At 40.5% G+C, this 26,344-nt stretch overlaps 4 protein-coding genes across 4 annotated transcripts; 3 read left to right on the top strand and 1 right to left on the bottom strand.

Moving 5' to 3' along the window:
- The first annotated feature begins 1,096 nt into the window (after positions 1 to 1,096).
- Positions 1,097 to 4,353, top strand: LOC127766423 (uncharacterized). The gene is made up of 10 exons (XM_052291466.1): positions 1,097 to 1,335; positions 1,693 to 1,857; positions 2,114 to 2,294; positions 2,421 to 2,477; positions 2,570 to 2,640; positions 2,812 to 2,887; positions 2,975 to 3,034; positions 3,156 to 3,259; positions 3,342 to 3,402; positions 3,803 to 4,353. Exons 1-10 carry the CDS (start codon positions 1,199 to 1,201, stop codon positions 4,196 to 4,198), a joined length of 1,308 nt encoding a protein of 435 aa, XP_052147426.1. The 5' UTR covers positions 1,097 to 1,198; the 3' UTR covers positions 4,199 to 4,353.
- A 5,289-nt stretch (positions 4,354 to 9,642) lies between these two features.
- Positions 9,643 to 11,416, top strand: LOC127766429 (uncharacterized). The gene has a single exon (XM_052291472.1). It carries the CDS (start codon positions 10,280 to 10,282, stop codon positions 11,111 to 11,113), a length of 834 nt encoding a protein of 277 aa, XP_052147432.1. The 5' UTR covers positions 9,643 to 10,279; the 3' UTR covers positions 11,114 to 11,416.
- A 967-nt stretch (positions 11,417 to 12,383) lies between these two features.
- LOC127766419 (autophagy-related protein 16) lies at positions 12,384 to 16,393 on the bottom strand. The gene is made up of 5 exons (XM_052291463.1): positions 16,131 to 16,393; positions 15,912 to 16,044; positions 15,489 to 15,670; positions 15,215 to 15,410; positions 12,384 to 14,625 (listed from the first exon to the last, which is right to left on the bottom strand). The coding sequence occupies exons 1-5, from the start codon at positions 16,376 to 16,378 to the stop codon at positions 13,603 to 13,605; spliced, it is 1,782 nt and encodes a 593-aa protein (XP_052147423.1). The 5' UTR covers positions 16,379 to 16,393; the 3' UTR covers positions 12,384 to 13,602.
- Positions 16,394 to 16,496: 103 nt separating this feature from the next.
- LOC127766420 (ATP-dependent RNA helicase SUV3, mitochondrial) lies at positions 16,497 to 26,252 on the top strand. Its single transcript, XM_052291464.1, has 17 exons — positions 16,497 to 16,804; positions 17,331 to 17,448; positions 17,789 to 17,910; positions 17,991 to 18,181; positions 18,350 to 18,490; positions 19,118 to 19,240; positions 20,406 to 20,483; positions 21,017 to 21,185; positions 21,316 to 21,428; positions 21,524 to 21,604; positions 22,110 to 22,175; positions 24,015 to 24,079; positions 24,232 to 24,277; positions 24,361 to 24,477; positions 24,760 to 24,851; positions 24,935 to 25,039; positions 25,570 to 26,252. Exons 1-17 carry the CDS (start codon positions 16,732 to 16,734, stop codon positions 25,607 to 25,609), a joined length of 1,740 nt encoding a protein of 579 aa, XP_052147424.1. The 5' UTR covers positions 16,497 to 16,731; the 3' UTR covers positions 25,610 to 26,252.
- The last annotated feature ends 92 nt before the right edge of the window (positions 26,253 to 26,344 follow it).

The following is a 26,344-nucleotide window of genomic DNA, read 5'->3' as shown; positions in this document are numbered from 1 at the left end:
GGTCAAAGTTTTCATTTCCATCGATCCCTGAAGATATATATTCTTTTTCACGCGGTTAATGAGATTCGAGCAAATCGCTGTTGGGTTGAAGAGATTTTCTTTTGGTTGGCGACGATTCAAGGACAACGTTGTCGGGACAGCTGCATTGTCTTGTGTGATCAGAGCAAGAGAGGATCGATCAATCGTCTTCCCTGCAGAAATGTGTGGTTGCGCGGCCAATTTTAGTTCAGGCTTCAGGGCTCCTGTCGCCTGTCGGCAGGGAATGAATCTTTGGTGCCGAATGGTGCAAAAATCTGGTGATTGGCTGATTGCTGGATGATCATAGATAGCTGCAGGAGATGCAAATCCCAAAGAACATAAGAGAGAGTTTCGATCACTGGTGGTCCTGGTGTTTTTGCAGAAAATAAAAGAATGAGAAAAATATTGAAATTTTCTGTTGCTATCTTCTCTAGACAATATAGTAATATACTGTTTTTTTCCTTTTCTTGAAAAAAGGGTGTCACATTGGTTGGGTTCAGCTGATAAGCTGTGACAAAAAAAAAACGAGCAACGATAAATGATTTGAGAGTAGAACCATTACATTTGTAGCCTTTAAAATCCAAGGCTGAAAAGGAAAACTCAATAATAGTATAAAATGATTTAAAATTAGGTTTAAAAATTTAAGTTTCGGTTGTGAATTATAAATCAACAAGCAAACGATGAAAAAAAGGAACTCTCTCTACAAAAAAAAAAGAACTAATTACAAATTTGCCACTGGGTTAAATCTATATATATTGTAGGATTGCCACCAGATAATTAAAAAATGCAATTAGAACTGTTGTTCGATTGGCATCCTTACAAAATTAAAAAAACCAGTGGCAAAATTGTAAATACCAAAAAAAACAACATATGGCATCTAGATACAGCAGAGGTTTTGGATGTTGAAACAATTTATTAATTGAGTTTTGAGTGGATCTAAGAAAACTTCTCGAGTTTAACTAAAGGCCCAAGTATTCATGGGCCGGGCTGCAATCTCAAAGCCGCCTCCAAATCTCCAACCGAGACACTGACCGGTGGGCCCAACGAGAGAGCCACTCATAAACCCTAATCCTCGCGAACTCCCCCTCCTCCCCGCCTCCCTCCCATCTCGCGTTCTCGCGCTCGATTCGAATCCCACCGCAAAGCAAAAGCCCACGCGCGAAGCAAAAGCTCGCCGCAAATGGAGGACGCCGCGGTCGAGGAGGCCGAGGTGAGCGGCGGCGCGGCGGAGTTCGCGCCGGCTCTCGTCGCCGCCCACCCGCTCGGCCGCTCCGTCGCCGTCGCCGTCGGGCCCGAGCTCCGCGTGTTCGATCTCAAGTAAGGAACGCCTCTCTTCGCTCGTGGCTCGCCTTCCTGCCTATTGTCGGATCTCAATTTACTCTTATAGTTAAGTAGTTTGATTTTGATGGAGATTGGGACGTGATGCGTTTTTTTACCTGAGCCCAAATTGGTCTGTCGTATTGTACTGTAGTCTAAGTGCATAGCATATAGAAGGATGAAGCTTCTGTTGATATTTATTCGTGTAAAATTTCACTGCTGATAAAATTTTCAGCTCAGATGCTTAGTTTTGTACTGCCCAGTGAAAATGTCTAAATGGATGTATGCCTTCTTTTTTCCTTCATTTCACTTGGTGAATATTGAAATGTGCGAATAAATGTGTATTTTTGGATCCAGGGCCAGCAGTGCAGTTTCATTGTCAGACAATTCTGGCGGTGGTTCTCATTCGGATGCTATAAGAGCTATCTCGTTTAGTGCAAACGGTGCTCTGTTCGCATCCGCTGGTGATGACAAGCTTGTTAAGGTCTGGAAGACTGATTCATGGTGCTGCATTCGGACCATGTAAGTCACCCTGTTTGTTTTATTGTGAAAGCATAATGGATTAACCAAATTAGTGTACCATTTTATTTATCATGTATTCAGTGAGTCAATTTACAACTATTCTTCTGCTACTTATCTACGTGTTTATGAGAATCCACCCATAATTGTTGGCTGACACACTTAGCAGCTTGGAGTATTGTTAGCTATGTTAAAAACTTCATTTTTGTGGTTGGTAATGTATTAAGTCCTTCATGCATGAGTTTGATTTCTTTTGCAGAACTTCCGAAAAGAGGGTCAGTGCAGTTGCTATTAGCAATGATGGCACATATGTAACTTTTGCAGATAAATTTGGTGTTATTTGGTTAGTTACCATGGGGGAAAGTGGTGGAGAGCAGGAGCCAACTGATAATAAACCTGTGTCAATTTTTGGTCACTACTGCAGTATTATTACTAGCATGGTATGACAAATTTTGATATTTTATATTAGCCATAGTTATTTGTATGTCCTGCTGAAAATATCACAGTAACACATTATGCTTCAAATTTCCGATCCCTGCACACTTATATTATGTATTGGAATGCAGAAATTCTCACCGGATGGACGATTCATTGCTACAGCTGACCGGGACTTTAAAATCCGAGTATGAAACCATTATACTTTGCTGTACTTTCTGCATTTGTGTGGATCATAATTCTCTTTTTTTTTTCTTCTTTGGTGAAATTTGTTTTGTAGATTACATCACTCCCGAAAAAGCCTTTAAGAGGGGCTCATGAGATTCAAAGTTTTTGCCTAGGACATACAGAGTATGCTCAGTATCCTGTGCCTTCGTACTTTTTTATTTTACACAGTGTCTACATTCTTTCTGTATCTCTAGGAATTTGCATTATTATCTATTAAACCCAGTGAAATTTTAGAGCTAAATGTTGCAACGTATTAGTTAATGCATTTTATATTTCCTGTGGATAATAATGCAGCTTTGTATCGTGCATTGCCTTCACATGCCTTTCAGAAGGTCCGAGCTTTCTTTTGTCTGGAGGCGGTGATTCTACTGTGGGTACAAAATCATTTTGGAATGCTAACGTGTTCCCAGCAAGCTTTTCCAATGCTCCTCGTGATGTTTTTTATTCATTTATTTAGGTTCGTCTATGGGACTACATAAACGGCTGCCTCCTTGATACATGTCAAGTCCGAGACAAGGTAACATCTGGAAAATGTTTATTTGAGTTTTCTAAAAAAAAAAGTCAATAGGTTGTTTATTCCAGTTATAATTGTTTGTGTTATTTTGTACTAGCTAACTTGCTCTTAAAACAATTCACAGGTGGGAGAACTCTTAGAGCCAAATGAAACTGAAGACAACAATCTATCTGTTGCAGATATATGCCCGACTAATGATGGTTCGTTGGTTGCTGTAGCCATTCAGAGGTAAACTTGTGTGGTTACGCTTCTCCAAAAGTAATATGATTTGCTTGGTAAAATGGGGTTCTTTTTTATCTGTTTGATGCAGTTTAAATGGAGTAATGCTTTTAGCATGTGACCTTATTGCAAAGAAGTTATCTTTTCTAAAGGTATGTCTCTTTGAAAATGTATCTTTTTCAAGGCAACTGGTTTGGGATTAATAGCATGACCACTTGACCAGGATTTTGTTTTACAACAAGATTTAGCGCATCATTACTATTTAGTACTGTTGATAGCCTTATTTCTTGAAATGATCTTTACAAAGATTGGTACCAATGCTTGTGACTTGCTAGGCTTTGGCTTGAGAGAAATGTTCGTGCGAGCTCTAGGTTTCTTGTTGCCAGTTGTGATGGGGCTAGTTAAGATTTATCTGGAAAAGTATTGTTAAATCTTGGTTATTGGTGACTAGCAAGATATCTTGTTGGCTCAGCTGTTCAATAGTAGTACCTTTTTTTTTTCTTTTTTTGTATATTGCTGGAAAAACTAATAATTCCTCCCCTGCACTACCAGGTGGTTACAACGGAAAAGTGCTATATTCCTACTAGCCTGTCTTCCAGCTTCTCAGCAGATCTTCTATGGACCGTCATGGGCGCATCGAATATGCCTAATCAGGCTACTTCCCAGTTATGTACCCGTTTGAAAATCATCCCACACTTCAAAAAGGATCCGCTAGCCGGATGTGATCATGTTCCTACAGTCTTGGAAGACAGTGAGGTGCCACATGGTGAGAAGCTCCTTCTGGCGCTGCAAGGAAGTCTTGACATTGCAAAGCAAGAAGAGGTGTTAGCTTCAGTTCTAGCTGCACTGAAAGTATCAATGCACAAGATGCTGGTAAAGAAGCACTACTCGGAGGAAAGGAGAGAGCAGAGGAAAAGGGGCAGAAACGATAAGAAGATCAAGAAGTAGATCGGCCAGCCTCAGCAAAACCAGTTCTTTGTTTCTCATTGTACCATTAGAGGCTTGGAAAACAAAAGGCATTTTGACATTCACAACTGTAAGATTAAATCTACTAGCAAACACTTTTCTCATTATCCATAGGCCACAGCATAACGGCTTCTGAATTCTGATGCCTGTTGTTTCAGTCGAAATGCCCGCAGTTCTTGTTGTCTGCTCTACCTGTAGCAGCTGTTATCTGTGATTTGAAATGTTACTTACCCTATATTAACCATGCTGCTATCCAATGATAATTGCACGCTATAATATCATTTTTGCAATGCATCAAATTGCTGCTGATTTAACTGCACGCTGATCACTTTTTTTTGTCGTGATCGCAACTGATGGCTGAGACGTAAAGATCAATCACTAAAGAGCATGAGGATTCCGGCTGTGTTGTCTCTTTCTCTGAATCGTGGTGTACAGTATATGACATGATCTACGATATGACGACGGTAAGGACAAGCTTTCTGTTTCTTTGCGTTGCAAAAGCTTTCCATGTATACTGATTTGAACGTGAGTATGTGACGTGCCCGATGGTTTTTGCAGAGCTGGAAACGAGCAGCTACTACCTCACATGTAAATGTTTTTCTCTGGCAGGAGGAATATTTGCAGCATCTGCGATCACTGGTTTGTCGCCTGCATCTGATCTGCCAGTGGAATTTCACAGAAAAACAATGCAATTTGAGCTGGATTTGGATGAAATTCTTTTCCCAGGTTCCAAAAACAGGTACAGGTGTTGCTTGCTTTCTCTTCTTTCTGCATTACTGCTTGTTAGTTCATTGATGAGGAAGGGTAATGATAGGGAGTTAGAATTTATTCCCAATCCTGGTGAGGATGGCTAAACAAAGTCTAGGAATTTATTCTGACCAAAAAAACCTTATCCATTGAGCAGAGATGCAAAGATGAACACGGTTGATCAGGAGGATAAGAGTTCTCTGTAAGAAAGTTAATTCCCATGGTCAACAACATGATGTCTGCTTTGCTGCCTTTTTTTTCCCTCTCCTCCAGATGCAACTTCTATTAAAACTGGGAACTCACTGATTCATTTTTCAAAGGTTTAAACAATATTATCATTGATCTCTCATAGTCTCATGGTGCTACTAGTAGAGAAGCTGGAGTACATCTCATAAGTCAGTGCCCTTGTTTTCTTCCTTCTAATTGGTTTTTCTAACCATGAAACTAATGGCACAAACAAACCTAAGTCAGCCTCATTGATAACGATTCCCATGAAGGTATGAAGATCTTGTATGTCTTCTAGTTCCAGCGGCACAAACCACTTCAAGTTCTTGACCTAATCACCTATCCAATATAATTTAATACTAAATGTTTTCAATGAGGACAAGAAGAAATACTAAATACTACTAGGTGATAGCAAGTGGAATCCTTTGTGTCACTAGAGTATCTGAACTGGAAGAAATCCAGGGCGTCGGATACTGATCGGACGGTCTTGCATGCTGTTCATCAAATTACTAGTTTGTGCGGTCTGCATCCTCAGTTGTTCAATGAACATACTAAAACAAGTACTCCTATCTACCAACTGAACAGTAACAAGAGCAATTAAGATAATAAGAAGCCAAAATCGATATGATCTTAACGTTTTGACAGTCCAGCGACTTTGCAATTAATGGCCGCCACTGCAACAATGGCTAGCAAGCAGCCTTGGCATGCAGTGAGAAGCTTTTCTTGGTCTCTTTACCTGAAAGCTCTGGATGAAGCTTCATTGCATGATGCAACCTGAATTTTATTTTACTGTGACTAACAGTGCTAAGCTTTGCTTCTTTTCATCCACATTAAGCTGATGCTTCTCACTGAAGGCGAAAGGGAGACAATAAGCATGCATCAGCAAGGCGTCCATTTCACCTGACCTAAGTGAAAGTATACCTTTCTGTCACTGCAACTGTATTTTGCTGCTCACAGAATGTCAGAAAACGGCATGCTTTGGGACATGGCCCAGTTTATTTTAACTAATTAGGATTTGCCCAGTTGCTTTCTTCATCATCACCTTGTCCTTTTTTTTTAAAAAAAAAATCAAGCAAATTAGGGCCTGTCCAATCACTAGCACTGTTGCTGCATGTGCAAAGAGTATTTGCAAATTGCAAAACTCAACAGTCTGGAGTCTAGAGTTGCATCACCAGGAGGGTCAGGTTTGGTGCCCCTCCCTTTCACCCTTTGCCCGTTGTCAATAAAAGACTGCATTTGTGTTGTCCTCCAAGGAAAAATGGAGCAAGTTTAGAACCCCTCATTTACAAGCGTTGTGACTTGTATCCAAAAGAGAGAGAAAAAAAGAACTTCAGGGTTAACCATTTCTTAGAATTATACTACCTCCGTATTTTAATATATGACGCTGTTGATTTTATAACCAACGTTTGACCACTCGTCTTATTCAAAATTTTTATGCAAATATAAAAATATTTATGTCATGTTTAAAGAATATTTGATGATAAATCAAGTTACAATAAAATAAATTATAATTATGTAATTTTTTTGAATAAGACGAAATGTCAAACATTTATCAAAAAATCAACGGTGTTATACATTAAAATATGGTGGGAGTACTGTATACGAGAAAAAGAGAATCATGTGTGAGTGTGATGATGATGCCATTGTTAAGTTATTGATTTACTACTTTTCTCATTCTTTGGACCAAGTACCAAAGGAGAAACAAGTTCTTTACACCTGCCTTGCTCTCACCCTTCCATCGTGCAATGGCGCCATGATGAGCCCACCATGTCGCCCACAAGATTATGCCCGGCGGCGTCTACTTGTTCAGTCAAAAATAATGACAGAAAACTACTGTCTACTGTCACTGGCCTAAGGTCAGAGTAACCAATTGGTTTTACTGAAATTAAACTGCCGTTAATCACAGTGCTCATATGGTAGTCATAAGGGCAATTCTAGAGTAAATGTCTACTTCTTGACCACTGTCATGAGATTGCAACACGTATTGAAGTAGCAATCACTTTCTTGCTTCTGGGTAGGAAAATTGCTGCACCGGAGAAATGGATATAGATTGGGATAATACGGTGATCTCATGCGTGGGTGGTTTGCTAGTACAGTACTCCCTTGTATTTTAATATATGACACCATTGATTTTTCAAACAATGTTTGACCATTCGTCTTATTCAAATTTTTTATGCAAATATAAAAATACTTATGTTATACTCAAAAAATATTTGATAATAAATCAAGCCATAATAAAATAAATAATAATTACATAAATTTTTTGAATAAGACGAATGGTTAAACGTTGATTAAAAAGTCAACAGCGTCATACATTAAAATACGGAGGGAGTAAATATTACTGCTGCTTAATTAACATCTTGTTTAGACATGGAGCCCACCTATTACTCTCTATCAGCAAACATCTACTCCTATCTAAGAAAATGGTACTCCTAGCACTATAAAAGTAAGGAGGGTACTATCAGGTAGCTCCTGGGATTAAAATCGTGTGCCAATCCCTTTCTGCACCAATCACTCACTTGTCACTTGTCACTATACTAAATTGATACACCCCCTCTCTTTTAAAAGTATAAATCAAACCCCCCAAATCTGTACACATAGTATCAAATTACTAATCTAATCTTGAATTATCAAATCGATGTCTCAAGTCTGAGCTCCAATAATTGGCAAGCCAACTTGCCAAGGGGACACCCCAACGGGCGAGGCGAGAAGGGAATGACGATTGACGCGGTTGCCATTTGCCGCAAGCCGCGATGGAACTCGTAATTTTTTTTAGCCCAAACAAATCTAATTAAGCCTAAGTATTTATTAAAAAAAATCTAATTTAACCGTTACATTAACATTAAAATTTTATTACTTCATTCGTTTCAACATGTAACAATTTAGAATAGAATTAGATCAATGCTAAGACTACGAATATAAATATACCTTAAGTTCTACATATTGAGACAGAGAAAGTGTGTTTGGTCAAGAAGCCCAGGTAGCCGCTCGAGGTCGACGGATGGTGGCTTTGGCATATGGTTTTGATCCGATTATCGGCTTGTAGAGAACAATGTTAATGTCAATGTAAAATTTCTTCGTGCAGCAACAATATCGACTCGTCGTTTGCTTGTCAGAGGACCAGCTACGATGGAGTCAACAAGGCTACAAAGGGAATAGCTATAATTAGCGACCGATCTTTTGTAGTAACAGTTTTTTTCGGTGGGTTATCTTGTAGTGCCACAGAGTTAGTGATGATGTTGAGCCCAAATAGCAAAAATCTTTTACTAGTAACCGATAATTGTTCTATAGCGGTTTTCGGCGGCTGATCTTGTAGTGCCATTTCTATCGTTTAGCATAGTTATATTCTTCGTATGGTGGATTACTGCGGACACATTTTCCTAGCTTCTAAATGGTGCAATATCTGCAAAATGGCTTTTTCATCAGCATTTCCTTGAAAAAAACTGTTTTAAATCAACCTTTTAAACTTTGTAATGCGTAAGTCATTTGTTTGTGCTCTCAAATAATTCTTCTTTCATCTATCATCCATTTTTCATATAGCACTTTAGGACAGGCTCTTCAAGGAGACGTGACGAGAGAAGTGTGGGGGAAGCATTGCAGTTAAGGGCAGCGAGCGAAGAGAAGCAAACAAAAGAGGGTAGGGGCAGGCGGGCGCATCGCATACGCTTCAGTAGATGACAAACATGCCAAGAAAAAAGGGTACAGTTAGAGACAGGACATAATTGCGATCTTTTGTCATCGTGCAGTAATCTAATTGTACTCCTACCAGTACTAATTCTACTAAAAAAACGTTTAGATGACAAAAATAATCTGGTTCTTTCTGGCAGTAATTTCTCGGAAATACTGTAAATACGTGTTGTTCTGAAAAAAAAACGATGGAGATTCAGCTCATTGTAGTATGAATGTATGATCTAGTTACTGACTGATTTTTACTGAAGCAACCACTGAATCATCTCATCTGATCAGATGAGCAGCATGAGATACCTTGGTGAATGATTTACCGTGTGTTTGAGAGTAGGAAACAGAAGATTAAGATGATATGTAAAACGAGATAAATTGTTAACGCACGATTAATTGAGTAATTTCTCAGAGACACTGTACTACTGTAAAAGTGTGATGCTCTGAACAACAATGATAATTCAGCTCGTTGCATGATCTACCTGACATTTACAGTTCTACTACTGCTATACCACTGATGAATCATCTCAAATTATCATCTGATCAGCGATTCAGCAGCATGAGATGAATGATTTCATTGACGTAGAGCCTCGCATCTTTCCATAGGTCGACAGCAAATCTACCTGCTGTACCAACGGAATCTACCATTTGTGTGCGCGTGCATGGGCTCAAACGGGGACAGTAACACCCAGCGCAAGAATGCAGCACAGCACACACTACAGCAGCAAGAGAAGCATGGCCAGGACAGGAGGAGAGGACCATTGCCAATGAAAAAGATGTGTAAAAACAAAAGAGAAAAAGAAAAAAAACTCAGGATAAGGACCTGCCCCTTTGGATGCAAGCACACACAAACCAACACTGACATCATGTTCATTCACTGTGAGGAGAGGAGATGGCTTCTTTAAGATCGCCACCCTCCCAACCTCCCCATTGTGCTACTATATGCTTATTAGTATCATCAGTTCATCACCAACCTCTCTCTCGTCTTCTTCTCCCTCTTCTTCTTCTTCTTCTTCTTCTTCATCTTCTACCTTTGATAGTTTGATTGAGGTGTTGTTCCTTTGAGTGCAGCAAGAAGCTGATGATTTTGATGATAGCTTAAGGATCTTGCCAAACTCTTGTGTTGGGAGTAGTTGCTTGCAGATCGAGCTGCAAAGGTCCCATTTTGCTTCTCCATCTGAGCTTGGTTAGGTTGCGTCTGAGTACACTTCTGAGGCTTCTTTGGTCGTTTTGGCCTCGAGCTCCGTTCTTAAACTCTGCCTCGATCGATCGATCTCATCTCATCTGCGCTGTTCTTGTTGCTGTTGCTGTTCAATTTTGAGAAGAAGGTGCCGATCGAGTTGAGCCGATCGGGTTCAGTGAAATTCACTTGCGTTTTTGAGAGAATTGTTTGAGTTGGTTTCGGTTCTTGAGATGTTCCTGAGATCGAAGGTCCAGGAGATGATCCTGAGGAGGAGGTCCAGATCGATGAACAGCGGCGGCGGCGGCGTGCAGCAGAGCCACCTCTCCGGCCAGCACGCGAGCTCGACGACGGTTTCGTGCGACGGCGGCGGCGGCGGCGGCAAGAGCGCCACCGCGGCGTGTGCGTTGTTGGGGTCTCCGAGGCTGCTGCACTGTGCCTCGCTGCCTTCCGGCAGCCACGCCAAGAACGGCGGCGGCGGCGGCGGCGGCGGTTCGGAGCCCGAGACGCCGTACTCGATGAGCCCGACGTCCGTGATCGACGCGGCGGCGGCCTTCGCGCCCAGCCCGGACGCCGGCGGAAGCAAGCGCCGGCCGTGGTGCGACTGGGGCGCCGGCACGCACGGCCTCGCCGACGCGCTCGACTGCACCGGCGACGACGACGACGGCCACAGACAGAGCGTCCTCGCCGCCGCGTCGCGGGCGGTCAAGCTGCAGGCGCAACCGCAGCAGCAGCATCCCCTGCTCAGGTCGTGCTCCCTCGATCGCCGCGTCGAGTTCGGCGTCAAGAACAAGAGCTCGTGGCTGCCGCTTCGCGTCGCCGGCGGCGACGCGGCGGCGGCGGCGGCGGAGTCACCGGCGGAGATGCAGATGGAGCCGTCATCGGAGGACTACACCTGCGTCATCTCCCGCGGGCCGAACCCGAGGACGGTGCACATCTACGGCGACCGCGTCGTGGAGGGCGGCGGCGGCGCCACCACCGCCGTAGCGCTCGCCGGCGAGAGCTCGCCGCGGCCGATCAATTTGCCGGCGCCGGCGCGTGAAGCGAGAGGCTTCTTGAGCTTGTGATGCAGTGATAGATGGTAGCTTGATTAATGATGCTTAGGTAAAGTTTGGTGTGAGGACAATTAAATTAAATCTGAGTCTTAATGCTGTCATTATTATTATTAGTATTTTTATTGTATTGGTTGTTTGTTCGATCTTGATGATCAGATGGTCAAGTAGTAGTAGATGTTTTCTTGATCGGATCCTCAAATTTTAAATAGATGCTTTCTTGGTCAGATGATCAATCGATTCAAACAGATGGGTTTGTTCAGTATACTTCAATTTGAGCTGAATCTGTAATACAAATTCAGAAATTCTTTGCTTCCACATCCTGCTGCTACCAGAGCAGAGTCTTTACCTGCAAATCACTTGCTGAACTATTAACCCAATGAATTTAATCTGATCTCCAAATAACAAGCTTAGCTGTTCCACACACACACAAAACAATCTTCATATAAACCAGTTTAATTCCCTCTAACAAATCAGAGAGAATTCAGACCAACTCTGAATTTCTGACAGAGAGTTTTCAGAGCATTTTCGCTCACTGAATCCAAAGATGAGGCAAGTGGTGTTCTAGGCTTGTGCCATACTACTCCTAAGCTGCAGGGTTCAATCATTGACGGTTTCTTGTAGCATCACACTCACAACCGATGGAGGAGAAGAAAGAATCCAATGATTGATGTTTTCTTGTGGTGAGCCCCTGCTGCTGTGCATACGCATCCAAAAATCGATCGATCGAATCGACCAGTGTGTGTGTGCGCGTGCTGGGCCCACATGAACGGGTGCCTTGTCAGTGTCAGGGGCCCAGGGGTTTTGGCAAACGGTTGCAGCTAAGCTAACCCTCTGTGGATAAGCCAAAAGCAGTGTGGGTCTCATGCCTTTTCTGCTTCAGTGACCAGCTTGGCCGGGTTGGGTTGGCCGTCTGATCGGTCTGGTCCAATTTTGTCTCTGTGCCTCTAGTGTTTTAGGCTTTCAGTTTCTTCGCTGAAGCTTTCTTCTTTTCTGTGATGCTGACTGAATTTGATGCCCAGTTTATTTTTGAGGTTTTTGTGGTTTTTGAGTGTTTTTGTTTTGTTTTGTTTTGGGTGTTATGCTGTATTGCTGTCATATGATGTGATGTTTGTTGAACAGGTACTGCTCCAGTGTAGAGTTAAAACCTCTCTCTTTCAGGTTCAGGATGGTGAGCAGCAAGGAAGGGAATAAATTCTTGAGGATTTTAGATCAGTAGTAGTACAATTCTTCTAAAATGGTTAGCTACCAATTGATTGCTTTGTTGGGGGTGGTCATAATGTACTTTTAGCTTAGGAGTACTGGGGAAACAAAATCTTGTCGATAGGGTGTTGTGTACATCTGCTGTTGGATGCATGTTGGAATCTGTGAATCTGAAGTTGTTAGAAGAAGCAGCAGCAGCAGCAAATTTTTACTAGCTCGTTTGAACTTCAGATGCAAGTGCAAAACTGAGCACTTGAACTTTGAACACCTTCAGGAATCAGGATGATCAGCCACAAGGAAGGAATTCCGAATTCATGAGGATTTTAGGTTTAAGCCCATCAGTTGAAAACTTGAATTGCACAACAATCACCATTTTATCAACAGTTTGTTTTCAAAGGGTGTTGTGTAGAGTGCAACTCAGCTTATGTCAGCTGTAATTTGCAAATCTGAAATTTGTTAATTAAAAAAAAATCAGACTTTAACTTGCTCGTCTGAGCTTCAGATGCAATTGCAAGACTCATACAGACACTTTTCTTCCTTCTTTGAACAGGAAGAACAAGTCAAGTCTAATTTAGAGCTGATATACTAAAATCTTACAAAAGAGAAATAAAAAAGGACCGCACTAAAATACTCCAAGTCCATAATCCAAATACCTAATTGCGGTCCAGCTTCCATTGCTTCAAATATCTGCAAGGGTACATAGGGTTGCTAGCTATACATCCCCCCTCGCTTGCAACTTGCCGAAGGTTAATTGCTCACACTGTTCATCATTTTATGATGAACTAACTTTAGCAACTTGGAAAGGAAAAAAAAGCGCATTTCATTAAAAATTAGCACCCCCTATTAATCTATAGGATCTAATGGAAGTAGAGAACTGTACATGACAATGTAGGGTCATACTAAGGCAACTATTATCCAAATAGAAATATTCATACGCACCTCGAGATGTAAAGCCAATGTTATTGCCCATAAGGTTTGGTTGAAGCTGTGATGAATGATTATCCATTTTTCATCCAAAAAATAGCCATATGGATCAGCAATTGCACATACTAAAACCTAGAGAAAATTTGCTGCTTTAAAAGCCCAGCCCAGCTGAGCATTGACCAACCATTAACAGATGTCAGAGAAAAGTAAGCCAATGAGGTTTACTGTCAATTTGCGGATTAAGTTATTCACAATGCTTATAAACTAAGCTATTTACATGTAAACTAGCATCTTTGAGAGGAAAGCGAGATAGACATCAATACATTGGAACAAAACTCTCAAAAACCTGGATTCAATGACCAAAGGAACCAAAGATCTCAAGTCCAGATATAGATATGATGCTTGTCAGCGGTAGCAAGAGGTCCTAACCCACACCATGCACTTGAAACTACCGACGAAGAATGGCCCTGTAGGATCGTCGGTACCCCATCCTTTTTCAATCTTGACCATATGTAAACAGACCCATCATTAGCACCAGCAGCTATGGAGTTTTCATCAGGGCTTATGCAAGGCCTGCCCCAGCTGCTAACCACTCTGTTACCCATGGCCTTGAATTTTCCACAAACTTCCATTGTTCTAGGATCAAAAAGGTTGTGCACGTTATCCTTTCCACTTGTAAGAATGAAATTTCTATTCCGTGACACACTGACAGAGCTTACGTCAAGATGAGCGAATGTCTGACTAGTGCATTTTGCACTTCGGATGTCCCATAACCGAAGGTGTCCATCCCTATGACCCGAGCAAAGGGTGTCACCATCAATGAAAGCTAGTGAGTTGGCGTTGCTCCCTGACATTATGGTGCTTTTGCAGAAGCCTGACTGAAGATCCCAAATCTTGATGGTATGATCGTTGGATGAACTAGCAAGAACACAGCTCTTCACCCAGCTTGCATCAACGGATGAAACATTTTTTGTGTGACCAGTCAGAGTGTGACGTGGGCGCCCCCCATTAACTTCCCATACAAACAATTTGTTAGAGCTACAGGCAGCAATCACAAACTTGTTGTCATTAGTCACAGCAAGATCATTGACAGACCCCAAACAGCCTTGTAGAGTGGAGGTTAAAGCACCGGTATGTGCAGACCAAATCTTGACAGTTTGATCCTGGCCACCACTGATTAGCTTGTCTGTGTTATGCTGGAAAATTATAGATCCACAGCCACCATCATGAGCACGGATAGTGATTCTGCATGTAGATGGGATTGGTGTTTCCATGATGTCCATGTACCCAGCTTCAGAACGACGAATGATGCCATCAGCTTCTTGTAGTGCATTGTGTTGTATACCACCAACACCAGCTGACTTCAGCTTTAGAACCATCTCCTCATACATTGCATTTGCCTGAACAAAAAATTTCCCCCCATTTAAACTGATAAATGCTTGGTACCTACTAGTACTGTGGGACCAGTTGTCAATGTAAAGCATAGTAAAATAGATCTTCGGCTACTAAAACAATCATCGATATTTAGTTAGTTCTTCTACTCCCACTTATGCTATAGAAGCAAAAGAGTTTGAACATGATGTACATATAGAATTGATTCAACTGTCGTGACTAACTGTTCGGTTAAATATCAAGGGGGAAGTATTTGAAAACTGTCTAAAAAGAGCCATTTCCGCAGACAGCGCACAGTAGTCAAGCAAAATTAAAGAGCAAAAATATTCTAACATAGTAATTTGCCATCCAAATATGATGGGAAGATGGTAAATTATAGTGCACAAAATCTCCTGTGTTATGTCATGGAAAGCATGATGGTACTTTAAGTATCTCAATTGTACATCCACTACAACAATGGTAGGGATCCATGCATAACATGCAAATTTTTTTCTTGGCCATTTTAGCCTACCAGGCCCTTAAAAGGGAAAATATAATCTTGATTTGCAACACCATAAAATAGAAAGCTGCGGTTTTAGTAACAAGAAAATAAGGTACCTCATTAAGCCTCTCTGCATCCTTCATCTTCTCAAGCATCCATCGATCAATCAGATTCCTGTTTTCATCTTCTGCCACTTTCTGTTTTGTTAATGCCTGTTCAAGTTCAGCTTTAACTGCCTGGTGCTCCTGAATTATAAGATCTAAAGCGCTTGTTTTTTCTTCAAGCGACTGCTTGAGCTGCGTATTTTCTTCCCTACAAAAGTGTTTGCACAAAATGTCAGCTGCTATTTTCTTCCCTACGACCACAACCAAACATTGTATTCAATCCAACCTGGTTTGCTCGAGTTCAGTCTGCATGGTAGTAATCAGTGTTTCTTTCTCTTTAAGCAGCGCTTTTGATGCTTTCCCCTCTTCTATCTCGGTAACGAGCTGCTCGGACAAACGTGACTGAGCCTTGTAGCATTGCTGCAGCTCCAATTCATGCTTCTCAGCCTTCTCTTTCCACTCCACCGCCTACAAGGAAACGAAATAAATAAATAAACAAGCCCACCAAAAAAAAAAAATCTATGCACACAATAATATCTAAATTTTTGGGTTTCTTGATCTCCAGATGAAGCATCTATGGTACTTAGCAAAAGCATCATTATCGAGGCACGGTTTTTTATACAAAATTTTCCATTCCATTATGCAAAGCAAGAAAAAAAATATATGCAAAGATGGGAAAAAAAAGGAGACATGAGATTGGTATTTTTACTTGGGCGGCGAAGGGCCGGGCGAGCGCCTCGATGGCCGGGCGGTGGGCGCCCTCCTCGACGAGATGCCTCCGCCGCAGAGACCGCAGGGCTCGCCGGATCGCCTCCTTGCCGGCCTCGGCCTCCACCATCGTCCTGCACCCAAATTCACTCCCCACTTAAGCAGAACAAGAACAGAAAAGAAATCCATGGAACGGCTCCTGCTTCCAAGAAAATCTCACATTGCCGGGTGCAATCCGTCGGCGAGGAGGTCCGGTGGCTTCCGGCGGAGGAAGAGGAGGTCGCGTGCGGCGGGCGTGCCCGGCGGCGAGGTCGTCGGATTCGGTTGGGGGAGCAGCGGCGGCGAGAGGATCAGAGGAAGACGAAACCGGGGAGGAAAGCAAAAGCAAAGCAAGCGAAGACGGCTTCCGGGCCGCGAGTTGGACTCGGACCCGACCGGATATGGCCCCGGATTGGGCCTCAACGGCATGTGATCTTGTGGCCCATTAATGGCTCGCGTCGGCCTAATTTTGTGGCCCACGTAACATAGGCCCAGTAAGAAGCGGATGGAATATTCCGGCCTTGGTGTCCACGCGAGACTTTGCCCTTTTATTTTCTCTCTTTTTTTTTTTCCTTTTTCAATCACCTCCGCTTCCTCCGCCGCCTCGCTCACCGGCGGCGCGAAGGCCATCGCCGGATTCCCCGCTTCCTCCGCCTGGATTGCTCCGCACGCAATCGGCCCTGGTTTCTTCCCGGCGGCGTGGTCGTCGCTGTTCCCCACCCGCCGCCGGCGCCGCCGCAGCCGGCGTCTGAGTTGAGGGAGGAGGGAGGAACGGCGGCGCAATGGCGGTGGCTGCGGCGCTGCTGCGCCGGAGGGCGCTCTATTCGGCCCTCGCGTCGCCCTCTTGGCTCCATGGTTTGTGCTCGCTTTCTCTGATGTGGCATGTTGGAGTGTTTCCTTTTTCATGTTTGTTGGAGGTGTGCCTTGTGCGGCATGTGTATGGCGAAATGCCAAAATGAGCGTGCCTCGAGGCACGCTCATTTTCGATCATGGCAATGGTAGTATCTGCGTTGCTAGGTTTCTATAGATATGCTATGAGTGGTGTAGTAGGTCTATGTTGCATAATTGATTAGAAAAAGAACAGTCAAGGATTATATAGGTCAGATGCAACTCTTTCTGGGGGAAAAGGAAACGTTTTTTCCCCTGTATTTACAATTTACTTGTTATTCTGATGAACGGATTATATCTGTTGAGAGATACTTATATTTTGGGAAACATAACCTTAATATATTAGTACTGTTGAACACTGCGAGGAAAAGTTCTGCTTTGGATGGACATTTCGTCTTTGATTGCGTAACTAATTTCAGTGGCAAAGTCCAATGTTCTGTAGGACACATTTGCTCATAACTTGTGGTTTACATGGTATATGCTTCTCATATAGATACCAGTTCCTGCTACATTTGCTCCATTTCTGGTACACATTCTTTGGTCAACCATCCCAATTTGAGATTACAGAGGGGCTACCACAACTCTGGGAAGTTTGATTTGACCGACTTGACGTAAGAATCCATCTTTCTAGCCTTCTTTTACGTATATCGAAGTCGATTTTCCTACAGATTCCTTTGAGTTTATGAATTTTGTATCGTACATTCAATAGACTCCATGTTTTGACTTCCAATCTAGTGTGGGATGCACAATATTTTAGTTTCCTTAAATTTACCTTCACACTTGCCATAGTGAAATATAATTTTCACATTTATTTTACACACCACGATCTAGGGTAGAACAGTTCATATTCTCCTAAAGAATCTAAATATTTTACACACCACGATCTAGTGTAGAACAGTTCATATTCTCCTAAAGAATCTAAATAAGTGCTGTGCTTCTTTTGAATAATAGCCATCCTCATATATGGTATCCGAATGCCCGAGAAAAGAAGCGCAATGTATTTTTACATGTCGGTCCTACAAATAGTGGGAAGACACATAATGCTCTCAAGAGACTAGAAGCAAGTACTTCAGGTACTACTTTGTTCTACTTAGTGATAATAAATTAATATACAATTATGATGATTTCTCAGAGCTATTGATGAATTCTGTAGGAGTATACTGTGGACCTCTTAGATTGTTGGCACGGGAGGTAGCTCAAAGACTAAACAAAGCTAATGTCCCTTGTAACTTAATTACTGGACAAGAAAGGGAGGAAATTGAAGGTGCAAAGCATAGCTCAGTGACAGTTGAGATGGCCGACATGACAACTGAGTATCAATGTGCCGTTATTGATGAAATTCAGGTACTTCAACCTTCTTTCTGTAGATATGCTAATTAAATGTATATTCATAATACAAACAGTAATTAAGAGAATTGTCATCCCATTTTTTTGGACTACATCATCAAGCCAGTCATATTTTTTACTGTAATATTCCTCATCATTCTCATGTTATCTTCTTCTGTTTAGTAGATGGTTGGCTGTAGATCGAGGGGTTTTTCATTCACTCGTGCACTTCTGGGGCTTTGTTCAGATGAGCTTCATGTTTGTGGTGACCCAGCTGTGGTTCCTCTCATTCAGCGAATTCTCGAACCTACTGGTGATGTGGTTACGGTAATTTTGTTGAAACTCACATAGTTAAATTGAAGTGCATTAATATGACTCTGCCAGAATGATGTTAGTTGCAAAGTTAGATTTGTTGACATTGGTGAAGACATTAGGTTTTGTGGATAACTTAGATGATGTAATTACCTAGTTTGGGATGAAACAGTAATACTAAATCGCATGTTCTTGCAAGTGTAAGTTTTTTTTTACTGTTTTCAAAGCTCCATGCTTAATATGTTTCAACTCATTCCATTTTAACTTAAGATACACAATGATTTTATGGATTATCATTGGTGGATAGCATCAGCAATCCTGTAACCTCTGTTACTCAACTTATCCTTAGCCATACCAATTTGAGGTCCCGTCCAACAATTTAGATTGCACCCCTGGATAGTAACACTACTTGTGGACCTCCATCTGAGAAAGTAATGTGCAGGCATGATGTCATATGTATCTGTCTTTTGTTGGTGATTAGCTGATGTTTTGTATTTGCAGATAATATTCCAAGTGAACTCGAGAAACTGTTTCTTCTCAATAGAATTTGTTGAGCTGTCTAATGTTTATTTTGGTGTTAGTACTGATACACGCATCATGTCGTCAAATATTCCGATTTGCTGGCTGTATGTCTCTATGCAGGTCCAATATTATGAGAGGCTATCTCCATTGGTTCCTCTGAAGACTACTCTCGGGTCTTTCTCTAACATTAAGGCAGGGGATTGCGTTGTAACGTTCTCACGACGATCTATCTATATGCTTAAGGTTGGCATTCTTCAGATAACTGTTGCAGAATATACTGAAATAATATCTATCTGACCTGTGTCCTGCAATTAAAAGAGTAACCAATAGATATCCCCTGCAAATTGTTGCCAGAAAATGTAAATAATAAGCTGAGAAAGTCTCATTATTTTTTTTTGGTGAAAGAGAAATGATCCAAATGCCATGTTTGTTAAACCTATCATCGTAACTTGATCTTTACCTGTAAATTTTGAAACAACAAACTCTCACCAGCATAACAACACACCCCTCTGGCCTCTGCATACCCTCACGTGTATCTGGTACTCCACTAACTTTATCATTTCACTTTTTTATTCTCTCCTTCAAGGGGGGGGGGGGGGGGAATCACTCTATTGACTTAAGAAATGGGACATATTTCTCGCTATACACTTAAACTCTTTGAATTTTGATTCACAACACTACAGTACTATACTAGTATGGTTGGCAGTGAAGGGTACTAGATAGCCCCCATTACAGAAATGATGAAAAGACAAGGGAAAACTATGTACGAACCTGTAAAGCTACTTAAGTAATGCAACTATGTACGGAAGATGTAGGCATGTAACAGGGACTAGGGAGAGCTGTGTTGTAGTAGTCAATATGATAATTACATCATGTTGTGAGAGCAGCGATAGCTTTGTAGCATGTTTTGACAGGTTGGCTAGTCCATCGATAATTTACTTTCTGTTTTACATAAATGCAAGTTGAAATCTATTAAGTCATCTAATCATGTTTCTTTTTGCTTTTCTTCTCATGGTATTTATTGAATTTAACACTCCAATCGAAAGACTGGATTATAAAGATTGCAAATCCATGATATGAAAAATATGAATCAATTAAGTTAGCTTAGCCAGGGGCAGATCAAATACACAAGGATCAGAGTGCAGTGACCATCATGTCTGCTGCACAAACCCAAAAAGATTATGCTCACTGTGACATTACAAATCATTGTTGATTTATACCCATGGTGGGACCCTGATAACTTGCTGCCCTAGATCTGCACTTGAATTAAGCGACTGCAAACTAAGATACATAATGTAATGTATCAAAGCATCCTCATGTTGTGATTATTACGAAAATTAATCATCTAGCATATGAAGTAATATATGAAAGCTCAACTACATTTCTTATATTTAAAATGTCCGTGCAGAGAAGAATTGAAATGGGGGGTAAGCATCTTTGTTCTGTTGTCTATGGCTCATTGCCACCAGAAACTCGAACAAAACAGGTACTTCCCTCACTTGGTTATCTGCTACTACACCATTGTAGTTGATCCCTTGTTCTCACGTCTCTAGGTCCTTATCTAATTAAAATTTACAGCTAATGCACCAAACATTTCATTTTTAATATATTAACATGTATATGCCATGTTTTGCTTGGCTTATGCTCAATATATTTATATTTTAAAATTCCATCTTGCTGATTTTCTTCCATTAATAAAGTTTATTTGGTCTCTCATATCTGAGTCACATGATTGTCTGGATAATGTTTTGTACAATGATTAAAAAGTCAGTAAAATTAGCGGTGCAGAAGGATTAGAATTTTCTGTTTAATGTTTGTGAGATGAACTTTCAGCTAGCAATTTGTTGATTAATACCCCGTAACAGTAAAGCACAACCAACCACAAATTTTAGCTTGAATTTCAAGAAATCGGTAGTTATGGTTGTAGGAGGCAAAACTTCTCTTGGCATGTTGTGCTTTATTCTTGATGATGCTGTGATGATTTGAAAAAGTTGATAAATCTATTCCCTGAGCTTGCAGGCGACAATGTTCAATGATCAAGATAGTAACCTTAATGTGTTAGTGGCTAGTGATGCTATTGGAATGGGTCTTAATCTGAACATTTCTAGAATCATTTTCTCTACACTGGAGAAGTTTGATGGCATCTGCAACAGGGAACTAACTGTGGCCGAAATCAAACAGATTGCTGGTATTGGATTTGTTTCTTAATAGTTTTGCCTCTGGCAGATTAAGTTTTCCCTCCCCCCTTGTTGCACAGGTACTTGAGCAGTGAATTTGAGATATTCTTCATATTGCAATACTTTGTCTTCATTTTATAGGAAGGGCTGGGAGATATGGATCTAAATTCCCAGTTGGTGAAGTGACCTGTCTAAATTCTGATCATCTTCCATTACTACACTCTGCTCTGAAATCACCTTCTCCCATTATAGAGGTGCTCACTCTGTCCGATGTCTATCTCTAATAGGATGAGAGCTGCACGAATCTTGGTATAGATAACATGCTAATACTGCACTGTACTCTCTGCAGCGCGCTGGACTTTTCCCCACATTCGATGTATTATCTCTGTACTCACGATTGCATGGAACTGATTTTTTTCAACCTATATTGGTAAGCTAGCTAAAGCCCATCCTTCTTAGTACTGTATATGGCAAATTCCTAACACAACAGAGAATAACATTATATATTTATGATTTAGTGAATTGCCATTGTACTACATAAACAATACAAGGGTGTTGCTCTTTTGGCTTTTCTAATTTGGATGATACAGCAAGCTATTCATGCTTTTATAACACTTTAACTGCAAAGTATTACTTAGTTCTTCAGGTGGTTGATGAAGTCATTTATAACTTGGCAACTTTTTCAGTGATATGGATTGGATTGCTTCTAAAATAAAATTTAGTCATAGTATTAAGATATCCTATTTGTATTTGTTTGGACTTCAGCTTGACTTTGCTTCTCAATAGTTATAAAGTGGAATTTGCTCTTTTTTCTACTTTTCTCTGCCTACCTCTTTCTCAATTACTTGTAAATGCTGTTTTCAACCATTAAATGTATGCCAATGCTTCCTCTGGTCAGGACATGCATCTTACTTATCTTTTCACTCTTATCACAGGAGCGTTTCTTGGACAAGGCTAAACTATCTCCAGACTATTTCATTGCTGATTGTGAAGATATGCTGGTAAGATTCTTTCCCTCAATGAGCACCAATTTCTATATTTGGTCAAATTATCTAGAAGTAAGTCAGTTTTCCATCTCTCAACTCTGTCCAGAGTTCAAATTTCACGCTCATCTCCAAAACCATCTGCTTTGCACTGTCCTATCAAAACTGATGCAAGTCATACTTAATGCAAGCCCCTCATCCCTCCCTCCTTCCCCCTATTTCTCAGTGCTGTGGCCAGGCCAAGCTTGGTAGCACCTTGGTACAGCCTAGATCCAATGCTGAACTAGTTCAAGAGGAAGCTATGAGGAATAAAAAACCTAGCCAGTTAGCCTGCATGCAATACAGGAATAAGGTTAATGAGTCTCATGGCAATATAGCAACTGAAATCGAGAGATGAAACCAACATTTTAAACAAAAAACAAAAGCAATGATGTTATCAGATTGATTTGGACATCAGTAAAGGAGGATATTTGCTTAAGATTAATTTCCGGTTGAGCTTTGACTGTTGTAACTGTTGGAATCTCTGATTTTCCTCCTACATACTCCCTCTATCCCATAATATAAGGCGTGCACATATTTCAAGATTCAACTTTATAAACATTTGACCAACAATTATTATAATATAAATTAAATTTTTATTTGCTAAAATTAATATCATTAGATTGACATTTAAATGTACTTTAAGATGGTTATAATTTTGTTGCAATAAACCTTATAATATATGAGATATTATAAGTTAAAGATTAGTTTTGAAGACTATGCCAAGTTTGACCATGCCTTATATTATGGGATGGAGGGAGTAGTATAGTAGGAAGAGGCAAGAAAAACTTTCTGGCCATGCTGTTTCGATGAGCTTATCAGGCTAATGTGAAGCACACAACCATGGATGCATCAGCCGTTGTGATCTCTTTGACATGTTCATCTTTCCTCATCTCAAATGGTATGGGAAACAGATCTGGTGGTGTTTTCCAATGGTGTGTTTGGTGGCTTCAGCCCAGCTTGATGAGAGGATCTTTTTGCCATGTCATGAAACAGTTGTGTTGTTTGCCCTGCACTGTTAGTGCATGTCCAAATAGTTGCCACACCATGATACTTTTGTAGCCCAGCAGTATTATTCTGCTAACTGACTCATGTTGGTGTTGCTAAAAGGTTCAAATTAGGAAATAAGATACATACAGTTTCATATCAAAATTATTTATAAGGTTAAAGAAATCCTTTGACCTAGAGGAGCTATGGAGAAAGGAACGAGGGAGTGAGAATAAGAGAGAGGAGGAGAAAGACAAGTCTTGTCCTGCTTGGCACTGCTTTTTCTAAAAAGCCAAAATTATGAAATGTGATTTTTGAGAATAATTTAGGTAGGTTTTTTTCAGTTGTCTTCTTAGCTATCATGAAAATAAGGCTGGGCAATGGAAGTGGTGAAGAAGAATCCCCTAACAATAATTCTAAAATCAAATCCTAAACTTACAATGAGACAGCTTTGCTAAGAGGAATAAGTTGGCAGCAGCAGCATGCCTCTTCATGACTCAGCATTCACATCGGCATAGTACACATGAATATACCACTTGAGCGGTTCACCTGTTTAAGGCATGGGCATTGTTTCTATGCATAGTTTTTTAGCTAGAGGTATAATTTACTCAGTATTAGGTTTGTTTTAATGCTCTATAAGGACTTCTATGGAATGTCAAAATCTGTTCTCCTGGGTAGAACAGCATTGACAGCCTACTATCAAAACACAACATTTTAGCAAAATGTTAAATTTATAATGATAGTGAACTTTATCAAGCATATTTTTTCCTATTGAGTTGGAGGTTCAAACATTTTGCTTAAAGTAACCTTTATTCCTCATATTTTTAACAGAAAGTTGCTGCTATTGTTGATGAGCTACCACTTGGACTATATGATAAATACCTCTTCTGTCTCAGGTGATCTGTACTACTATGAACCTATAATCCTATATCGATCCATCAATCTGTCCTTTTTGAATGCTATGCTTTTTGGATATCTTTCTCCACAACTGTTGTCCAAAATATAAGCTCAGTTATACACATTTGACACTTTATAATTTGTATCGCAGTCCTGTGGACATTCGTGATGATATATCTACTAAAGGATTAATTCAGGCAAACATTTTTGTACTACTATCATTCAGTTATGTGTTTTGTGGAATCAGGAAACAATTTCACTGATTTTTTTTGAGATGCAGTTTGCAGAAAATTATGCAAAGAAAGGTATTGTTCGACTCAAAGAGATATTTACACCTGGGACACTCCAAGTGCCTAAATCGCACAATCAACTGAAGGAGCTTGAATCAATTCACAAGGTTATTTACATTTTCTCTCTCCAGTATAAAGCAGTACTAGTACATTATCTTGTGAAGGATTTCTGCTATGCATATTATTTCATTCTGTAAAGGTTGCTATCCATCTGTCCCACAGTCACTTTCTATTTCTGTGTACCATTGTCCCCAAACATTTGTACAACAGCATTGATCATGCCAGTCTTCCATTTGTTACACCACTGTCCCTAAACAGTCTGTAGATTTATCTCTGCAAACAGTTTGTACGGTTAGATCGATCACTATGTCAAACGGTTATAAATGCAGGTGCTAGAGTTGTATGTGTGGTTGAGCTTCAGATTGGAGGATTCCTATCCAGACCGTGAATTGGCAGCTTCCCAAAAGTCAATCTGTAGCATGTGAGTTGCATGCAGGGCTTACTTTTTTTTTTAATTTGTTTTACTGATAAATTCTTTGGAGGTCTTATTGCTGGCAATATCAGGTTGATTGAAGAATATCTGGAAAGGTCCGGCTGGCAGCAAAATGGACGAAAGGACTTTTTGCAGAAGCCAAAAAGACTACACCAAGAATATGATGCATCACAATTGTATGAACTTTTTCTTTTATTCCAAAATGCACGGTATTATTTTCATTTAATAAAGGGAATGACTATGCTAGAAACATTTAAACTTAAGTCTCAATCTAACTCCACTCATGATATATACCTGATGTGTCTGAACTGAATATGCATGTACTATAGTTGCTCTGCTAATTTTTTTCCCTGCACTTTTAGCATTTTGCATCAGAAAATATACCTATGCCTATGCAATTGATTCTCTATTAAATGGTTATGATGACTTGCGTTGAATGGTATTCCCACACTTGTGGGAGGGCAGAGAAATAAGCTAGATTCCTTATAAACTTTTAAAGAAGTTACAGGTTGTATATAGCATTGCAAAGGAACATATGAAGTTCTAATTATCGAATTGCAATATATTTTCATGCCAACCTGCTGGCAGAGATCATTTTGCTAATTTCGTTTTTCTTCTCTTCATTTCTTTTTGATGAAAAATTGCTAGTGGGATTGCTACATTTAGTTTTCAGTGCCTTTGTTTACTTAACTCTCTTAATGAACAGGCGCAAATATTTTCAAGAAATTGATGTGAGATCAAAATAAGATGCTTATGCTAGAAAGTCGCCTCACAATATCTGCTTCCGGACAACGGATTTGCTCCTTCTGTTTGCATACGTTATGGTCGAGGAGAGGCGACAAGCCGACAATACATTTTATGGATGACAGGAGTCAAAAGAATATCCTTTGCCGACAATACATTTTATGGATGACAGGAGTCAAAAGAATCATCCTTTGCCAAAACCATTTAATTGGCCTAAGCAGTAAATGTGGCAGCACCTGTCCTCCATCCAAACAATTTTGTAGCTATTCTTTCATTACACTTTATTTTAATTATTTCTAACACAGATGGAGCTGTACATCACGATGAAACGTCTAAATGTTCGTTAAAGTTATTAACATAGACAGGACGAAGCCACCTGTAAACTTTGCGGCTGTAACTCTTTGTGTTATGAAAGGTGTAAATATGTCAAAATGACAGTTGTCAAGTGATGTTTCTTGGGCAGCTAAACACCTGATTTGTGCATGCCAAATCGCTTTCCTGTGATGTGCCAGCAACATGCCTATATGTGCCAGAGCGCAAGCAAAACTTCATCATGAATCAACCAGTTGCCTTCTATCTCATTGTATCAGACGTAAAAGATGATATCAGTTGTTGGTGATGAATGCCCTTAATGCTTCATTGAAACTGCTATTATCAATGTACTCAGTAGTTTCTACTCCCTTATAAGTTGCTTTGACTTTTTTTGGTAGTCAAACTTTTAAGTTTGATCAAGTTTA

Source organism: Oryza glaberrima, chromosome 3 (genome assembly GCF_000147395.1).
Source record: "Oryza glaberrima chromosome 3, OglaRS2, whole genome shotgun sequence".
Classification (NCBI taxonomy): domain Eukaryota; kingdom Viridiplantae; phylum Streptophyta; class Magnoliopsida; order Poales; family Poaceae; genus Oryza; species Oryza glaberrima.
This window is presented reverse-complemented; position numbering and strand designations above follow the sequence as displayed.